The 16,798-nt window shown below is 39.1% G+C and overlaps 1 protein-coding gene across 1 annotated transcript in view; it reads right to left on the bottom strand.

Moving 5' to 3' along the window:
• Positions 1-16,798, bottom strand: part of TRHDE (thyrotropin releasing hormone degrading enzyme) — a 198,142-nt gene that overhangs the window by 43,733 nt on the left and 137,611 nt on the right. Inside the window, exon 10 of the mRNA XM_041465641.1 lies at positions 4,322-4,410. Within this exon, the coding sequence (XP_041321575.1) occupies positions 4,322-4,410 (89 nt within the window). The remainder of the gene's footprint in view (positions 1-4,321; positions 4,411-16,798) is intronic.

Raw genomic sequence — 16,798 nt, 5'->3', positions numbered from 1 at the left:
AAAGAGAGACTGGCAGAAGCACTTGCAAAATGAAAAGCTTTCAAAACTATGCCTACATTCCTTCTGCTAACAGGTGGGAAGAGCTATATTAGATTTGAAGCATCTTGGATATTAAGCACTGTGGATGTGACAGCCTGGTCAGAGAGCGAGAAACAGTAAGTTTTCCCAGAATCGGATTGTGAGACTTTATGGAGTTGAAGATAAACAATGATAGCTAATTATTATAAACAACCTGCAGGTATTGTTTTCCTACTCTCTGTTTTCCTATTTTTCTCAAAGATTGTTTATAAGAAAAGCGTTTTGTTAATTAATCAATCAAGTGAAAGGTATTAATTAATTGACCAATCTAGTCTATCTGTATCAGAACAATGTATAAAAAAGGAGAATCCAAAGTAAAACAACTATGCAGTGCAAACCAGCCTTCTGGTAAGTCTGTGTCGTTTCTTACTCAACAGCGACAATGCACCTTGTCAAACAAGTTGCCAAGACCAGGCACTGTCCTCCCTACAGGACTTCATGCAAAGGACAATGGACTGCAACTCAAAAAGACACTGTGTAGCAGTAATTTCCAGTGTGTTCCTTCACTTCAGCGCTGTGAAGAATGGACAGATCTAGTGCTGTTGCCAGCAATTGTGGTGAGATCCAGTTATCTGAACTGATCCTGCTCAGCATATTGAACAATCAGTGATCTGCATGCTCACTACCCCGGCATGTAGCCAGAGACAGACAAGATGAGGACAGAGCAGCAACTCAATCATCCTAAATTCATGTCACTCTCACAGAGCTGGAGAGCATCCTCATATCCCTTGTTCATGAAAATATCAACTGGTATCCTACAACACCTTGATGAGGTCACAGACACAGTGGCAGAAAGGATGCAAAAATCAACAATTCTTTCATCTTTCTGGATGTACATGAAGGAAAAGCCTCTTACATCAGCAAATAACCATTCTTGGTGAGCTAGGGCAAGGCACGGGGTAAACTCCTGATGGATATCATTATTCGAAATACCACCAAAAAAAATGAGGAACATGTTTTGATGTATTTCTGTATGTAGCTATTTCAAAACTGCTGTGGTTTCATTTCTATCAGATAACCCACAGACAAGGTTAATTTTATTGTAAGATTTAAGTGATATGTCAAGATATCACAGTAGTAGTCATCAACTTGAACCCTTTTCCCTATTGGCAGCTGAAATTAGGTGTGTGATCAGTAATAATGACTATGTTGGGTTTGCATGGCCAGGTTTGGTAGCAGAGGGGAGGCTAGAGAAATGGCTTCTGTAAGAAGCTGCCAGAAGCTTTTCCCGTGTCCAGCAGAGGCAATACCAGCTGGGTCCAAGACAGACACGCTGCTGGCCAAAGCTGGGCCAACTGGAATTGGTAGTGATGCCTCTGTGACAACATATTTAAGAAGAAGAAGAAGGAAAAAAGAAGTTATTGCTCAGATGTGATTTTGGCCAGAGAAGAGCAGGGTGAGAACATGTGAGAGGAACAACCCTGCAGACACCACAGTCCACACCAGTGGAGAAGGAGGGGCAGGAGGTGCTCCAGGCACCAGGGATGAGATTCCTCTGCAGATCCTGGTGCAGCCCATGGTGATGCAGCTGTGTCCCTGCAGCCCATGGAGATCCACAGGGATGCAGAGATCCACCTGCAGCCCGTGGAGGAGACCCACACCAGAGCAGATGGATGCCTGAGAGGAGGCTGTGACTTTGATGGAGGGACCCCATGTCAGAGCTGGGGAAAGACTCCTCTCCCTGAGCAGTGGGAGAAACAACATGTGATGAACTGGTCATAATCCCCATTCCCTTCTCCCTTCACTGCTGGGGGAGAGGAGGCAGAGCTGGGAAACAGGGAGGCAGGGGGGAGAGGGGGAAGGCATTTTATGGTCTGTTTTTACTTCTCATTATCCTGCTCCCATTTCAAGTCTGTTTTGCTGAGAGAGTACTTGGTGAGGGATCTCTAACTCAGACCTTACCCAAGATCCATGAACACTTTGTTATATTCCCTCTCCCCTGTCCAGTTTCAGAGGGGAGTGATAGAGTGAGTTTGGTGGGTGCCTGGTGCTCAGCCAGGGTCAACATACCACAATAACAAACAACAGAGAGCTGTTCATTAGCTCCTATCCACACTCCCAGTCACACTGGAAGCTCCTTCAGCACAACAGTTTAGTCAACCAGAAGGAATTGCCTACTCTTTCCTAAAAACGGCACAGAAACCATCCTCACGAACAGCATTTACTCCAAAGTTGATTTGCGGATCTGCAAATCTTTCGCCTCCAGCTTGCAGACTTTTTCCAAGACTAGCTAGGACAATACTGAAACTGTCATCTGTACAACAGAAAATCTTCAAGATTCTTCCAGTCCACAAGAATCAAACCTGGAAATTGTCCTTTGGAGTCTCAGAATTCCTCCCTCATCCTCCTGAAACAAACATACCCGCTGCAGAAAAACTCCCAGGAATCATGTATACCAGCCTCAGTACATAGCAGCCTAGACCACAACAAGCAGAAGCAAGAGGACATTTTTGCAGTAGTCATAACTTTACAGTCTCATTTTCAATGAGGCACAGCAAGTGAAGGAGTGAGTGAAAGTAATGAGGAAGAACAAGGATAATGACAATAGATCACAGTGTCACTGATTTGCTACACAAAAGACTGATGATTCGGAAAGGTTCTTCTTTAATTTCTATACAGTAGCCAGCCCAAAATAATTGCTCACACTGGCCATCATTAATTTGTTGATTTCTTGAAGGCATTCCAACAGAAGCAGTAGATCTTAAAACAGTGGGTAGCCACTTTACGGACTTGTTCCTCCACAGCACTCTGCAAGTAAAAGGCAATGAGGAAGCACCTATGTAGATAATAGTAATACACTGAACTTTGAAGGAGGGAGTGAAGGGAGGGAGGCATGCATGTGCAACCTAATGAGATGGGATGATCAGCTCGCTCTGAAGTTAGTGGGAACCTTTCTAACAACTTCAATGAGAGTTCAATCAGGTCCTAAAGGACAAAAGTAGAACAGGTCATTAAGGCAGACTCTGAAAGTGCAAACAGGTCTTGAAGTATTCTGGAAGTGTTAATGTTAAAAAGTATGGCGAAAATAGTAAGTTTGTGGAAAGTAAGACAGAACCCGTATGCTTTGATGAGAGTATGTTTTCCAGGTATGAAAACTGCTCTGGTTGCATGCACACTTCTAGATCATTCTATCATGGGAGCAGCATAAACATGTTACTTTCTCATAGGCTGCAAACGATCTGGATAAAGAAACACATACCTTGTACCACTAGAAGGCTGGGGTACTCAGATTTCTACTGACCATACACCACTGATTTCCAGTCCTTCTGGCGGCTAAGCTCTATGTGACTAATATATTTTAGTAACTTAGAAAAGAGAAAAAACATCTCACACAGGTTTGACTCTCCTCTTTCCCATTAAGCTTCTATTAGATGGAAATCTCTATACCTTTCTAATTATACAAGAAAGGGTCAGCTCTCCCTCTACAGCCCATATGTCAAGTGCATGCATGCATCCTTCTTCTCCCTTCTATATAATAATTCCATTCAAGTCCCCACATGTCCTCCCTCACTCTCTTTAATTCTAGTCCAAAACTCTCAGACAATGTAGCATGAAGTGCTCATGAAACAGATAAACATTTCATGAAATTTCTGTGGTGGGCTTCCTTTCATAGATGATAAAAAACCACCGGCATCTAGCACTCACACTCTCCTCCAGGCAGTAACTAATATTGTTATGATCATGCAGGAACTGAGGAGGAAGAAAATACGTAGTAAACAGAACAATGCACTTTTGAGGTCCAGCACATGGTTATCTAATAGAGAGAACAAATACTTTTTATAGACCAATAAGGACATTTTTAATGACAGCAACCATTTCTTAGTCTTGGTTGAGACTATGGATCGAGTTGAAAATGCTAGAATTCTAAATGTACTAAATCATACTCATCATATCTGCTTCATTATACAATATTACATTTAACTTTCACCCATCAATAAAGTGAATTGCATTCATCAATGGTTTGATGTTTTGCCAAATATAAAATACTTAGCACTTTACATTTCTTTGTAAAAGCTTTACATTATACTGTCTAAATTCTGCAATATTATAAATCTAGATTGTTGCTCATCTTTCATTCCTCCTCCCTCCCTTCCCAGCTCTGCTTTTTTTGCAATTCATTGGAAGCAGTTAAAACTGGGTGCAGAGCAACTAAACAATTATCTAGGATCAATTCCAAAGATACATTTGAGGAAAACACAAGTATGCTTTATGAGATTCCACTGGGAGGAAAGTTTATTTTTACCTGATTTGTTAGACACCCATATAATTGCCTCTGATGAGATGTGGCTCGTATTTCCTACTGCAATTGTTAATGGAATCTGCCACAAGTAGCTGCAAGACAAAGGAGGGGGAATCTAAGAACAAAAATACTGAACTGATTCTTCTTACAGCAATCAGGGATCATGTCAAAGAAATCAAAACACAATCTCAGTAGCAGTGTAAAGATCTGTGGATTCTAACAAGTCACTTTGATTTTGAAATGCATTTGCATTAGCAATAAAACAAAGAAGAATAATGTATTTTTAAAAACCCCAACCTAAATTGTATTTCCCATTTTTTCACACACTATCATCATATGAGGACTTTTTAACAAAACTTTTCCTAGTTTAATAAAATGCTTTACAAAAGAAGAAATAATGATTACTCATAAAAAGAAAAACACTTTTTTACATTTACTTAGAAAAAACCTCCACATAAGACATGCTTTGATTTATAGGGACTTCAAAGTTTAAAAATACCATACTCTTCTAGCAACTTCTTAAAAAGCTACAATGGGTTTTCACTGCTGCTAGTTTAAAAAAATAAAATTAATGGGACAAATCTCCACTTCTTGGCACCATTTATGACCATCTATGCATATGCAAATTGGACAAAACATACTACATGTGGGTTTGGTCATACACTGGTATAATCAGACCCCATCTTCCCTATAGGGTATTATGAATGGCTTTTCATTTGAAGTAAATGTTATAAATAATATCTTTATCTCAATAAACAGAAATTGACCGTATAAAGTGAATATTTTTAGGGACAGATGGAAAGGATTATTTCCTTCATGTCTTCATCATCACCTCTACTTTTTAACTCTCAAAAGCAGCATTTCACCAGTCAGTGAAAAAGTAGACATTTCCCTCATAGGACTGCCATGTCATTTTGTAAATCAGTAAAGGGGAAGCACTCAGTAATGGTACAGGTGGTCCCTTTGCCTTAGGAGCCTTACAAATGGTCCCTTGGCAGATGGTCAATGGTAGTATGTGTGCAGTTAAGCAAGAGACTGGCCCCAACTCAGATATCACTGTATAGCACCACTTTGATACCAAGAACATAATTTTAGACTGATTGCATTAAAATGGTGCAAAAATGAGTGCGGGCCAGTTCTCTCCTGCTAGTACACAGCATTGCAAAACTAGACCACTGTACTGAAGAAAAAATTAGGTTTGTTCCTTTCCACTTACCCAGAAGCTTGCTCCACATAACTACAAACACCACCCAAAAGTTCCACAGCCACAGTCAACATGGGCTGGCTTCCAAGGGTTGCCTTGCTGGCATGACTTGGAGGCTGGGGGAGGGGAGGGTGCCCTGCCACCACACTTGGCTCACAGCTCCCCAGACATTTGCAAAGAGCCCCCAGGACACACAGGAATATGCACTGCTTAGAACAGAATCGTGTGCAGGGAAACACTTGTCCATACAGCAGAGATTCAGCAAAGATAGGGAGATACTTGGACAACCATACAGCTGAAAGAGGTATGATGATACTAGAAATAAAACATGGCATTTACTGCCATATGAAAGAAGAAAAAAGTTTCCATGTGATTTTAGCACCATGACACACTAGGAAAATAATTAGCTCTACTCCTGCACTGAAGATAAGCTCCACATAAGCACATACTCTGGCATACACTTTTTGGAGAATTAAGCTGCGTCATTTGAAGATTTTCTTGGCTTTATCAGTCTGCCCACTTCTTGTGCTGGATATTATCACACTCCACAGAACAGCCAGCAGAAAAGGATGTCCATTGGTGCATTAGTTTCTCCAGTTCCAGTCTGGGGATGTTACCTTCATTTTTGGCTTAACTAGTATTCTGGACTGTGAACTGGATAGTGAGACACAGTGTGTACTGCATCCTGCTGCTTTAGCTACAGCAGCAGTAACTCCTGGGTTCAACAGGTGAGGGCAGTCAGGAAATGCTGTGAAGTGATGCACTGAATTATATTCACTACTGCCCTAAATACCTTATACCTTACTAGACACACACCAGTGTTTTAGGGACTATCCATAAAAACCTCCTAGTAAATACATCGCCTTTAGAAACATACCAAGTTCTAAATACTTGTCTCTCCAGAATAAAAAAGATCCTACCAAACTATGATTGAGAAACATAAGGCAAAATTTAGGATGGAGTTTCTACATTATGTGAAAGAACAGGAACATTGGTATGTGAAAAAAAAAATAAAACTGCATTTGCATAGAATTTTTATGACATCTCAGCTGCTACTGAAAAAGCTAAACTGCAAAATAAAAGATACTGTGAGCTGCCTATGTAGCTGATTTTAAGCACATATCTACACACCCACAAATATTCATGTATGAACATATCCATGGACACCTGTTATTTCAAGAAGGAACTTCACAGAATGGTATTCTGTGTATTGTAATATCTATACAGAGAAGAATTTTATACTTCCTTATAATATTTTATATTGCCTCCAATTGAAGGAAATCCTATTGAAGTAAAGACAGAACCTGCTCTGAAAGGTCATCTAGCTGCAGATCAAGTGTCACAAAATCTACCCACCAGAAAACATATTGGATTTAGTTGGGAATATTAGTACTGGCAAATTTTACTTTTATCTACTAAATATAAGAGACCTCCTGACATTCTTGGTGCTTTTCAGAACCTCCAAATCTCACCCCCTTGGTTAGTGCTTTCCCAGAGGAACCACAGGTGTCTTTTTAGTAGACATCTAGGAAATAAAAAATTTTTCCTACTGCACTGCTGCTGTTTTCTCCATTTTATGTTTTCTCCTCCTACTCTTCATTCTCAGAGAAACTGCTGCTGCTGTTGCAGAAGAAGCTATAGCTAACTTCTGTGTATGTGAGGGAGACGCATCTGTCTCACCTTCCAAAAAGGTGTCTTCCATTCATTGTCTCTGAATTATATCCATACAAATATGGACTGTGTTCTCCAGGTGTGACTAGAAAGAAGCAAACTGTTCTTGCACTCTTCTGTCAGGAGTCTTCTAGTTTACAGAGCGAAGAGGAAAAAGGGGGCCCAGTCTCCTGCTTTCCTCCTGCTTTGTCTGAGAGTAGTGCAGACCCTTTATTTATTCTTTATATGTTGAGAGCACCACCAGCATGTTCTCAGTATGTATCTAACTGGGAAAAAAGCATCCCATTCCACCTGGCCATCTGCTGCCTGCTGTGACAAACCAGCTCCAGTGACAATAAGAATCTTGAGGGCCCACTGACCAGGGCAGCAAGACTTGAAACAACCCATTTAGTCCTGTTACTGTCACGATTATGTCTGCAGGACTCAGATGCCTGTACAGATAGCACACTCAGTCCCTGGGTGAAATGGTGCTAATGAACTGTGTGCTCAGTCTGCCTGAGATGCTTCTCAGCTACAGAGGTGTCCCACATAATGTCCCTCCACAATCAAACCTGATCACTTTGACAGGGAGCTAAAGGCAAACCTCTTATTGTGGAAAAACTAAGGGCTATTTCAGGAATTAAAAAAAAACAAACCATCTCTGAAGCTGAGGAGGAAAGACACCTAAAACTAGAACAGATATGTTAACATGAACTATACTGAACATAACATTGTTCAATCTTCAAGAAATGTAAGGAAAGGGGAAGATTTTTGAAAGGTAGTATAAATAAACCTCTTTTTGCTGATCTACAAGTGTGAAACGGCTCATGTGAAATAGTTAAACTTAGTTTGGCAGGATAATGCACAGGGGAATGCAATAGTGGATTTTTTGTAGCACTGTATCAATGCATAATACTGAAGCATGTTCATTCTGCTTAAAGATTAATCAGAAGGACTTGTTTCACAGAGTATCAGAATCTTGCATCAGTCAAGGTACATGCAATACTAGAAGCAAACTAATTGTGCTCTGTGTGGATTATATAATTTTTTTTTGTCTTGAGCATTACATAGTGACTCAGTAGGCAGTATACTTTATCTCACTTGGAAAATTATCATAGTTGTGATGATTATTTGGTTAAAACTTGATTTTCAGCAAAAAAGAACTGAGATCCTTTTGTGGGCAAATCCTGAGACCATAAAACACTAAACAATAATGATGCCTCACACTATTGCCTCTGATGAATAGTAATATTTTAGTAACATTGGGTTTTCAGTGGCTTCTTGGCAAAGAGCTATGCAAAGCCAGAAAAAGGACAGCACTTTATTTCCTCTGCTTACAAAATAAAGATCTCAGGTAATTAAAAACAAAAAGGTAAGGTTCCTAGCATTTCAGATTTTGCACACCTTTTCAACTACTTTTTCATATTAATGTGAAATGTTTTTGCTGGGATGCAAATCCATACATTTTCAAGATTCATCTTCCCAGTAGCCATAATGTACCACGCCTCCACACACTGCTGGCAAGTGTGGAACTGGAATACTTGGGGCATTTCTCCCGTGGATTCAGAACTAAACAAAGAAGTTGATCTATTCCTAGTCATCACTCACAGAACAATGAAGGTATCTGCTCAATATTCAGAGGCTCATTATTCTGCATTACAAGGAGTATACAAGCAACGTGACTGCTTCACATAAAGTGACAGAACTTTAAGTAACTAAAGTACCGCTGTAGAATTCAGCTTACCTACATTTGAATGGCAGAGAAAGTGAACAACCACAGTCCTCTTTTATTCTGCTTTTACAAACCTCTGGCTTTAAGATTTCTAATCTATCCTGCGGTTCTTTATACAGAAACTGTACTTAATCCTTCTTATTGTCCACCTCTGTATTTTTTTCTGCCTATTATTTCAGGTTAGAAAACCAAGCCTTGCTTCAGCGCTTTGAAGGCGTATCTACCAGGGATTAAAAGTGGCATAATTCTTTTCTCTTCCACACTCTTTATACTTTTTTAAATGTTCCTTTTCTACTAATCCTTACTGTCCTATCCTTTACTTGCTTGACCATGTCTGGACAGTGAGCTGATGTTTACAGGACATTACATACCACCGGTCCAAGACCTCTTTCCTAAGAGAAAATAGTTTCTTCAGAACCCACCACTGAGTATCTGAGTTAGAACTGCTTTCCCCACATGTATCACCTCATTCTCAACATTAAGCTCCATCTGTCTTTTTATTACCATGTCAACTAGCACTAAGGAATACTTCTGTCATCTTGGTAAGTAATACTTGTTTTTATTACACTCACAAAGCTCCTATTACCAGAAAACTCTTGACACCTAACTCTTCCACACCCTTTATTATATAGTTGAATAAGAAAAAATTAAGTGCAGGTTTCTCAAGAATTTAATGGGCTATGACCTTCCACTAAGAAATCCAACCATCTATTTTTTCACTTTTTGTTTGTATTTCTAGAAAGTTCTCTCTTATTCTGACACAGATTAATTTCTTTAGGAATATTTAAGAAGGAAGCTGGACCTCAAAAACCACATAAAAACCCAATTAAATTACAAGAAGCTACATACATCTAGATTTAGATTTAGAATATCAATCTATTAATAGTCTTTGATTATATACTTAGCCAGGAAATCAAAGGAGGAGAACTACGACAAGGCAGAAGACTAGAACAATGTACAGATTTAAGGAAAAAATTACTTTTTTTTTAGTACATCTAACAACAGAAAAATGAGGGACAAAATTAAGAAGCTTTGCGCAAAAGCAAATTAAGTGATTTGCCTCTTAGCAGGATATAATAAGGATAATTAATTTAAAGTGTAGTGGCAATCATAAACTTGAATCATAGAATGATTTAGGTGGGAAGAGACTTTAGGAGATAAAGCCTTCTGCTCTAATGTGATCAGAGCACAGGAAAACAAGTTTCACTGTAGGTAGAACATGATATCAGAGAAGAATATACAGGCTGTACATCCAGTGGCATCACACAAAATCAATCAAGTCAATTGAGGCAAATGATTTGCCATCTGCTTTTTTCCCTAATCTCTCCCACTGCAAAGCTGCTACAGAATTACTTTCAGGAAAGCTTAACACCAAAAGCTGTATGTATTTTCAAACACCTCAGGAGGGTGAGAAATGAAATTTTGAGTTATCTTGGGCTGGAAGAACAGCAATCATGTATCCATCAGCTGGCACTGGTGAAATCCCAACCATCACTCTTCCATGACTTAGTTTCTCTGGGATAAATTCAGTTATTCAAGGTGACAGCAAATGATAGGGCAGGGTATTTGAGACCTCTGCTATGGTCTGTAAGACAATAAGGATGCTCTTGCCGGTGTAGTGGCAGCACAAGGCAAAGTAAAATACCTGATGGCACCTTGAATGGCACCAGTCACATGTGCAAGCAACTAAATGGGCCTTTCCATCCACTCAGTGTTGACGAAGAGACATTCCATAATTAAATGTGAGCTTCTCTATGAAACTTGCAATTTTCAAAACCAAGCTGCTTGTAAGAAAAAGAAGGCTTCAGCACACATTTTCAAGCACAGTATTTTAAAAAGGCACTGCTGCAACATTTTATAACTACTGTTTTAAATAAGAACATTCAGTTTGCCGATTCAAAAAATTGCAGGGGGAAGTTGAAATGACTGAAACTGAAATGTAAGGTAGTTAAATTACAGAATTGAAATGAATGTTCTAAACCAATTTTTCCCCAATTTTTGCTTTGATTTTGCCCTGATTCAGTGCAAGGAAATGTTTTGATATGTCGAAAATTTCTGTGGGATGGGAATCCATTTCTTATTCATTGGTAACACTTACTAATCTTTGTGAAGTATTTTGAGAGCATAACAATCTAAGACCTCATATCACTGAGGGATATAATTAAAGCTATTTAACACAGAGATAAAGTGAGGCATAAAAATAGTTTAAGAATAAAAAACATGCAAAAGAAAATCTAAGAGTAAAACTGACTGGTTAAGACACCTATCTCCTTATTTTAACCACCAGAACTTAATACCCAAAATGCCAACTCTGTTTCTTCAGTTAGAGATAACAATGTGGTACATCGAGAATGGCTGAAGATGAGCAACAGGGAGCAAGAACTCCTTGGCATTAGCTCCCTATTCTCAGCTCTCTCCGGATGGAACTCCGGAAGTCTCATACATAAACACATATGCTCAGCTGAGCAGCACTGAGTCTGAGAAGGGAACACTTTCCCAGTATGGCCCTTGCAAACACTGGTGATTCCCTGAACAGGTCAGGATGCTGATATTAGCATTTCTTATCAAGGGAATATATTGCTATGAGTCATCTGCATGAACTCATGTGGTTGGATTTCAGTCACAAAAAAATCCACAAAAGCAAAGTAATGAGAAAATCTGACCTTTTGAAAGCAAGTAAATCTTACAGAACAAAAACTACGATTTAAAGGTTTGTATTTTTACTTCAGTTAAATACCTGGCTTATCTCCAGAGACATATACAAATAGTGGCGAGCAAAAGCATTTAGATGGATGGCTGCAGATGTTTCTGGCTAATGACCTTAATGCTTATTACAAATTAAAAGGCACAGAAAGTTGGTAACAAACTAAATAAAGGATTGTGTGATATTTGGATATTAAATCAGTACAGAAGGCAGACAGTAGAGATCTCTCACTTTTCTTGCCAAGACAAGTACAGTTTCTATTAGCAAGATTAGCAAGGTTGGGCTACTAGTTCATAGTAGCTAGTATGGGGCCATTTTTTTGACTGTTACTGAAAACAGCTTTGATAACAAAGGGAGGTTTTAGCTATTGCTGAGTAGTACTTACACAGCACCAAGGCCTTTCCTGCCTCTCACCCTACCCTACCAGCAAGGAGGCTTGGGGTGCACAAGAAGCTGGGAGGAGGCACAGCCAGGACATCAAACCCCAAGTGACCCAAGGCATGCTCCATACATGTGACTTCACGCTCAGTATATAAAGCTGAGGGAAAAAGGAGGAAGAGGGGACACCACAGCATTTGTCTTCCCAAGTAACTGTCAAGCATGATGCAGCCTGGCTTTCCTGGGAATTGCTGAAAACCTCCCTGCCCATGGAAAGCAGTGACTAAAATCCTTGTTTTGCTTTGCTTGTGGACACAGCTTTTGCTTTCCCTTTTAAGCTGATTTTGTCTCAAGCAATGAGTTTTCTCACTTCTCCAATTCTCTCTGCCATCCCAACACGGGGAGTGAGAGAGTGGCTGTGTAGGGCGTAGATGCTGGCTGAGGTCAAACCACAACACAAGCCGAAAGAAAGCCTTTGTTTTCACTGTTAACATAGTGAAAGTCCAAAGATAAACCTTAAAGTGTATTCAACTAATCTATAAAATCATGAGCCTTGTTGCAGTGATATCTGGAAGCGTTTAATCCTAGGCTGAGAGCATAAGCACATGTAAGGTGGTCAGTGGAAAATGAGTGAAAGCTGTTGAACAGCAGAACAGCCTCAGAGCTTCCTACTACAGAAAAAGATTATACAAGAAGCAGAACTCAGTAGGATACAATTTTGTAAGCCACACTTTCTTGAAAGATTGTGTTGGGAAAGATAATTTAAAAGTATCATAGAGATTTTCCCAGGTTATTATACAGTATAGTATCTCATTCAGTAAGGAGTAATTCAGGTTCCAGGGGAAGCTCATGTGAGTATCACAGGAAATCACACATTTTTATTAAGTGCAATTCTACAAGAATGTTAGTTCTGTTTAATGGATAAGGAGCTGACAATATATTCATGTTGTGAGTATCATTCTCAAAAGACTGAAAAACCCAGAGATTTCATTAGATTTAATACATGCCAGTAAAGTGATTGTAGGCTGTGCCCAGAGGCATAACACAACAGAAGAAGATGTTATTCCCTCTTTCACAATTATTACACTTCCTACACTGAGACAGGGTGTCAAGGGATTTCCTTGTACCCTGCGAGCATGGAAGATGGCAGATAGGAAGGGAACATGTCACTAACTTTGTACCAAAGACAAATAGAAATGAAAAAATGCGTAACAAAGAACAATTAGAAATAACTGAGATCCCCTGAACACAGCTTGAGATATTCACTGATCATCTGCATATGCCCAGTGTGACCTTAATTCCTGAGTTCAAAGTGAGAACAAGTTTAATACAAAGAACAGTGAGAAACACATGAGAAACACTGGTAAAGATAACTGACTAAGCTGAATTCCCCTACAAGGGGGATGAAAAAGCAGACAACACCAGACTTTTTCATCAAGGAACAAGTTGCTAACTTGTTCCAGCTAACTTGAAACCAGAAAGGACAGTACTTTAGTTTAACAGGAGAAGGCCTCCTGATGTCTGAAATGGACAGGACTTTCACAAATCCTGTAGACAGACAATTTCTGGCTGCAACACTTTATGCAGTGCAGAAATAAAACAGCAGGGCACAGTAAGTGTGACACACACCACATTAATTGTAGATCCACAGTTTGCTAGGTTTAAGCAAAATGAGGAAAGGAAATGGTGCTGACATCAGGATTCTGGGGTTACAGGGGTTCTCCCTTCACCACTAACAGACTGGTCAACAATAAAAAGATCAGCTAAGGCAAAAACAAAGCAGAGAAATTAATAACACCAACTACATGAGCAACTGGAAAAAGACTGGAAGAAAAAGGGTGTGGAAATGCATTTTCTAAGATTATTCTACACTATCCTGGGCAGGAGTTTCGTGCTCCTTTACAAAATTTTGGTGGACTTAGATGGACTCTGAATTAAAGACAGTGCTCCAGCATTGTCTTTAAGGATCTCTGTAATATAGACAGTAATTTTTTCAGTCAAGAGTCCAGATATAGTGAATATATGGTGCAATATAATACAGACACATTATTGTGTAAGCAGGTAACAAAATTCCAAGTGAGGCAGACATTAATACTCAGAAATTATTGGTCTTCTTGTTACCATCTAAGCCAAACACTGTCAAAACCTATCTGAGCTTTTTGTATCAGTTCTTCTCTTCTTTCTCCCTAATGTCCCAGCTATGGAAGTGATTAAATTTTTCAGTCAGACCAACCTACCATCCAGAACAATCCGACAGGGCCAGGTCATGACAGGTGCTGCCAGGCAGATAATGGCTTCACCACCTGGTGGCTCTGAATGGGCTTCACAACTGAGGTGTCAGGTTTTGAAGAGTACTTCAAGTTTTCAATAGAAGTGAACTTAGAAGATGTCTCATGGATGAACAGCAATCAATTTGCAGAGCAGTCTTGCCTCTTAACTACTAAGATTTATCTACTTTGTCTGAGGCTTTGATTGGATGGGCACTTGAATATAGCTAATATATATTTCAGAGGGAAGCAAAACTCTGGGATTTGGAAGGTATTCAGAATTGTGAACCTATTATAACTTTGAACACAAATTATACTTAGCTGCACACATGAAGGAAACTATGAATAATCTTTATAGTTTGGGGAAATATTTAAAATTGCATGAAAGTGACTAGAAAGATTATATTCTAGTCTCAAAAGAGGCTAGCTAGCATATCTAGGATGACTTGCTTCTGATTTTAAGCTTCTTTATTTGCAGGTCTGCCTCAATACAGCTGCTAATTTTGTATATTTGTCTATTATATATGCTTTCATTTAGAAACATATTAAAAAAGGCAATCATATTAGTATACTCTAAAGGAGAGGCTGACAGCTGATTCTAAGAGCAACCACTTATACAACAGATCATGGATTGTTTGGGTTTTTTTCCTGTATATGGACTTAAATACAAATATATAAAGAGAAAATATGCTCAATGTCAGTACAGGATTGCCGGAATGTATTTTAGAGGGATGAATTTTAGAAGCATGTATTTTAAAATAATAATTGACACTTTAATTCATCTGTAGTCATAACAGTGATTAACATGTTTAATAGCAATGTATTAAAGATGCAGATTTTGTGGTTTTTCCTTTACTCTGCCATAGTCCTAATTCCTTCCAGATTTTGCAAGAGCCTTTGGAATAATTTTAGGCAATAAGTAAATCCTAGAGCAAAAAAAGGGAAAAATGTACATTTTCCAGGAGTTTTATGCAAAATATAATGCCCTTACCAATGTAAAAACAATACAAAGTTCCAGACATAAAAAAGATTCACTGCTGCAGCAGCAGCCCTAGCATGAAAGAGAGCCTGTGTGGCTCTGCACCGTGCGTCTGCCTTAAGACGACAGCCTGCATATTCTGTTAGAAAATAGCTGTATGTCTTCAGCCATCCTGTCTAAACTTCATTATCCTTTTTTTTTTTTTTAAGGGTAGACACAAGGTAATTTAAATTAGTAAATTTGAATTAAATTGCCTAATTTGAGGGGGGAAAAAAAAAAGCATGGTCTGATAATAACATAACATGGCATAACTAATATAATTATCTGGTTACTAAACCTTCTATAAATTTTTGTGTAATATTAGATAAATATTTCATCCAAAAATAAATTATAAATGAGGCAGTTATGAATATTGTGAAGCCATCTAAAACTGACTCATTTCAGTGCCAGCGCTAACAGCGTACCTTACCAAATTTAGAAAAATTTTGTGGGCAAAGAACCAATACTACAAATTCTTTGTTAGCACACGCCGTCTCCTCCCTGCCTAACAGTACCTTTTACACTAAAAAACAAAAGGTTTCATTTTCAGAAGTGACAAGCAACTTTAGGCACTGAATCAAAGGTGGATACAAAGAAGCTTTAGCAGTGTTAAGTGTCTGTCCCGACAGCTGCCTCCTTACCCTGTAAGAAAGACTCTTAACCTCTCCAACATCCTCTGTTCTGTGCTCAACCAGCGCAAAAGACCCTTGCAGAATTGCACACAAGATGCTGATCATGCAAATCCCATGTCTGTGTCCTCCTTCACCCATAAGCATAACCCCTTGACTAGAGCACAGATCTGAGATTTCTCTGAGCAGAGCACAAGGATGTGTTATGGACTGAGAAGGATCCACAGGAGTAAGAGACAGCACTTCAGCTATGTTTACAGTTCCCTAGTATGTTCTCAGAGACTTAGTACCAATTATTTTTCAACATAAACCAGTGCTCAGTTCTGATTTTTCCTTTGAATACTGTCAATTTAAACAAGATTAAAATATAATTCCTGTGATGGTTTCTCTTTCCTCAGTAAACTTTCCTCAGTAAACTTTCTAAAAGAGTCCCCTACCAAAGTATCTCCTCCATAAAACCCGAGATTCTACTATTGAGTGTAAAAGCTCATGCAAAGGGATAAGAAAAGAAAGCCATTATCAGTAACTTTAAAAAGCAGGAGAAAGAAGAATAAAAAATTGAGCATGTTACAAGTTTTATCCTCTGATCTACAATGGGGAACTCAAATCTCAGATTTTTCCAAAGCCAGCAAAATATGCCATTTATCCACCCTCATCCCTCCTGTAAAACTTGTCTCTGCCAAATGCTGTCTGGGCCTTTCCCATTCTGGTCTTTCCTTCACTAAAGCTCTCAATCTAAACCCCTTTTCCATTTCTTACTCCATATTTGCCTATTCCAGCTACACAACTTTAATGCTCCAACTTTGGCTCATGCCTGCACCCTGCCATGCCACATTACCTCTCCTACCCCCTGCATGTTAAGCAGCTCCCTACAAGCACTTGCTGTCCTTATTCTCCT

Source organism: Pyrgilauda ruficollis, unplaced genomic scaffold (assembly GCF_017590135.1).
Source record: "Pyrgilauda ruficollis isolate IOZ18807 unplaced genomic scaffold, ASM1759013v1 scaffold19, whole genome shotgun sequence".
Taxonomy (NCBI): Eukaryota; Metazoa; Chordata; class Aves; order Passeriformes; family Passeridae; genus Pyrgilauda; species Pyrgilauda ruficollis.
Note: the sequence above shows the minus strand (reverse complement) of the source record. Positions and strands in the feature narration are given on the sequence as shown.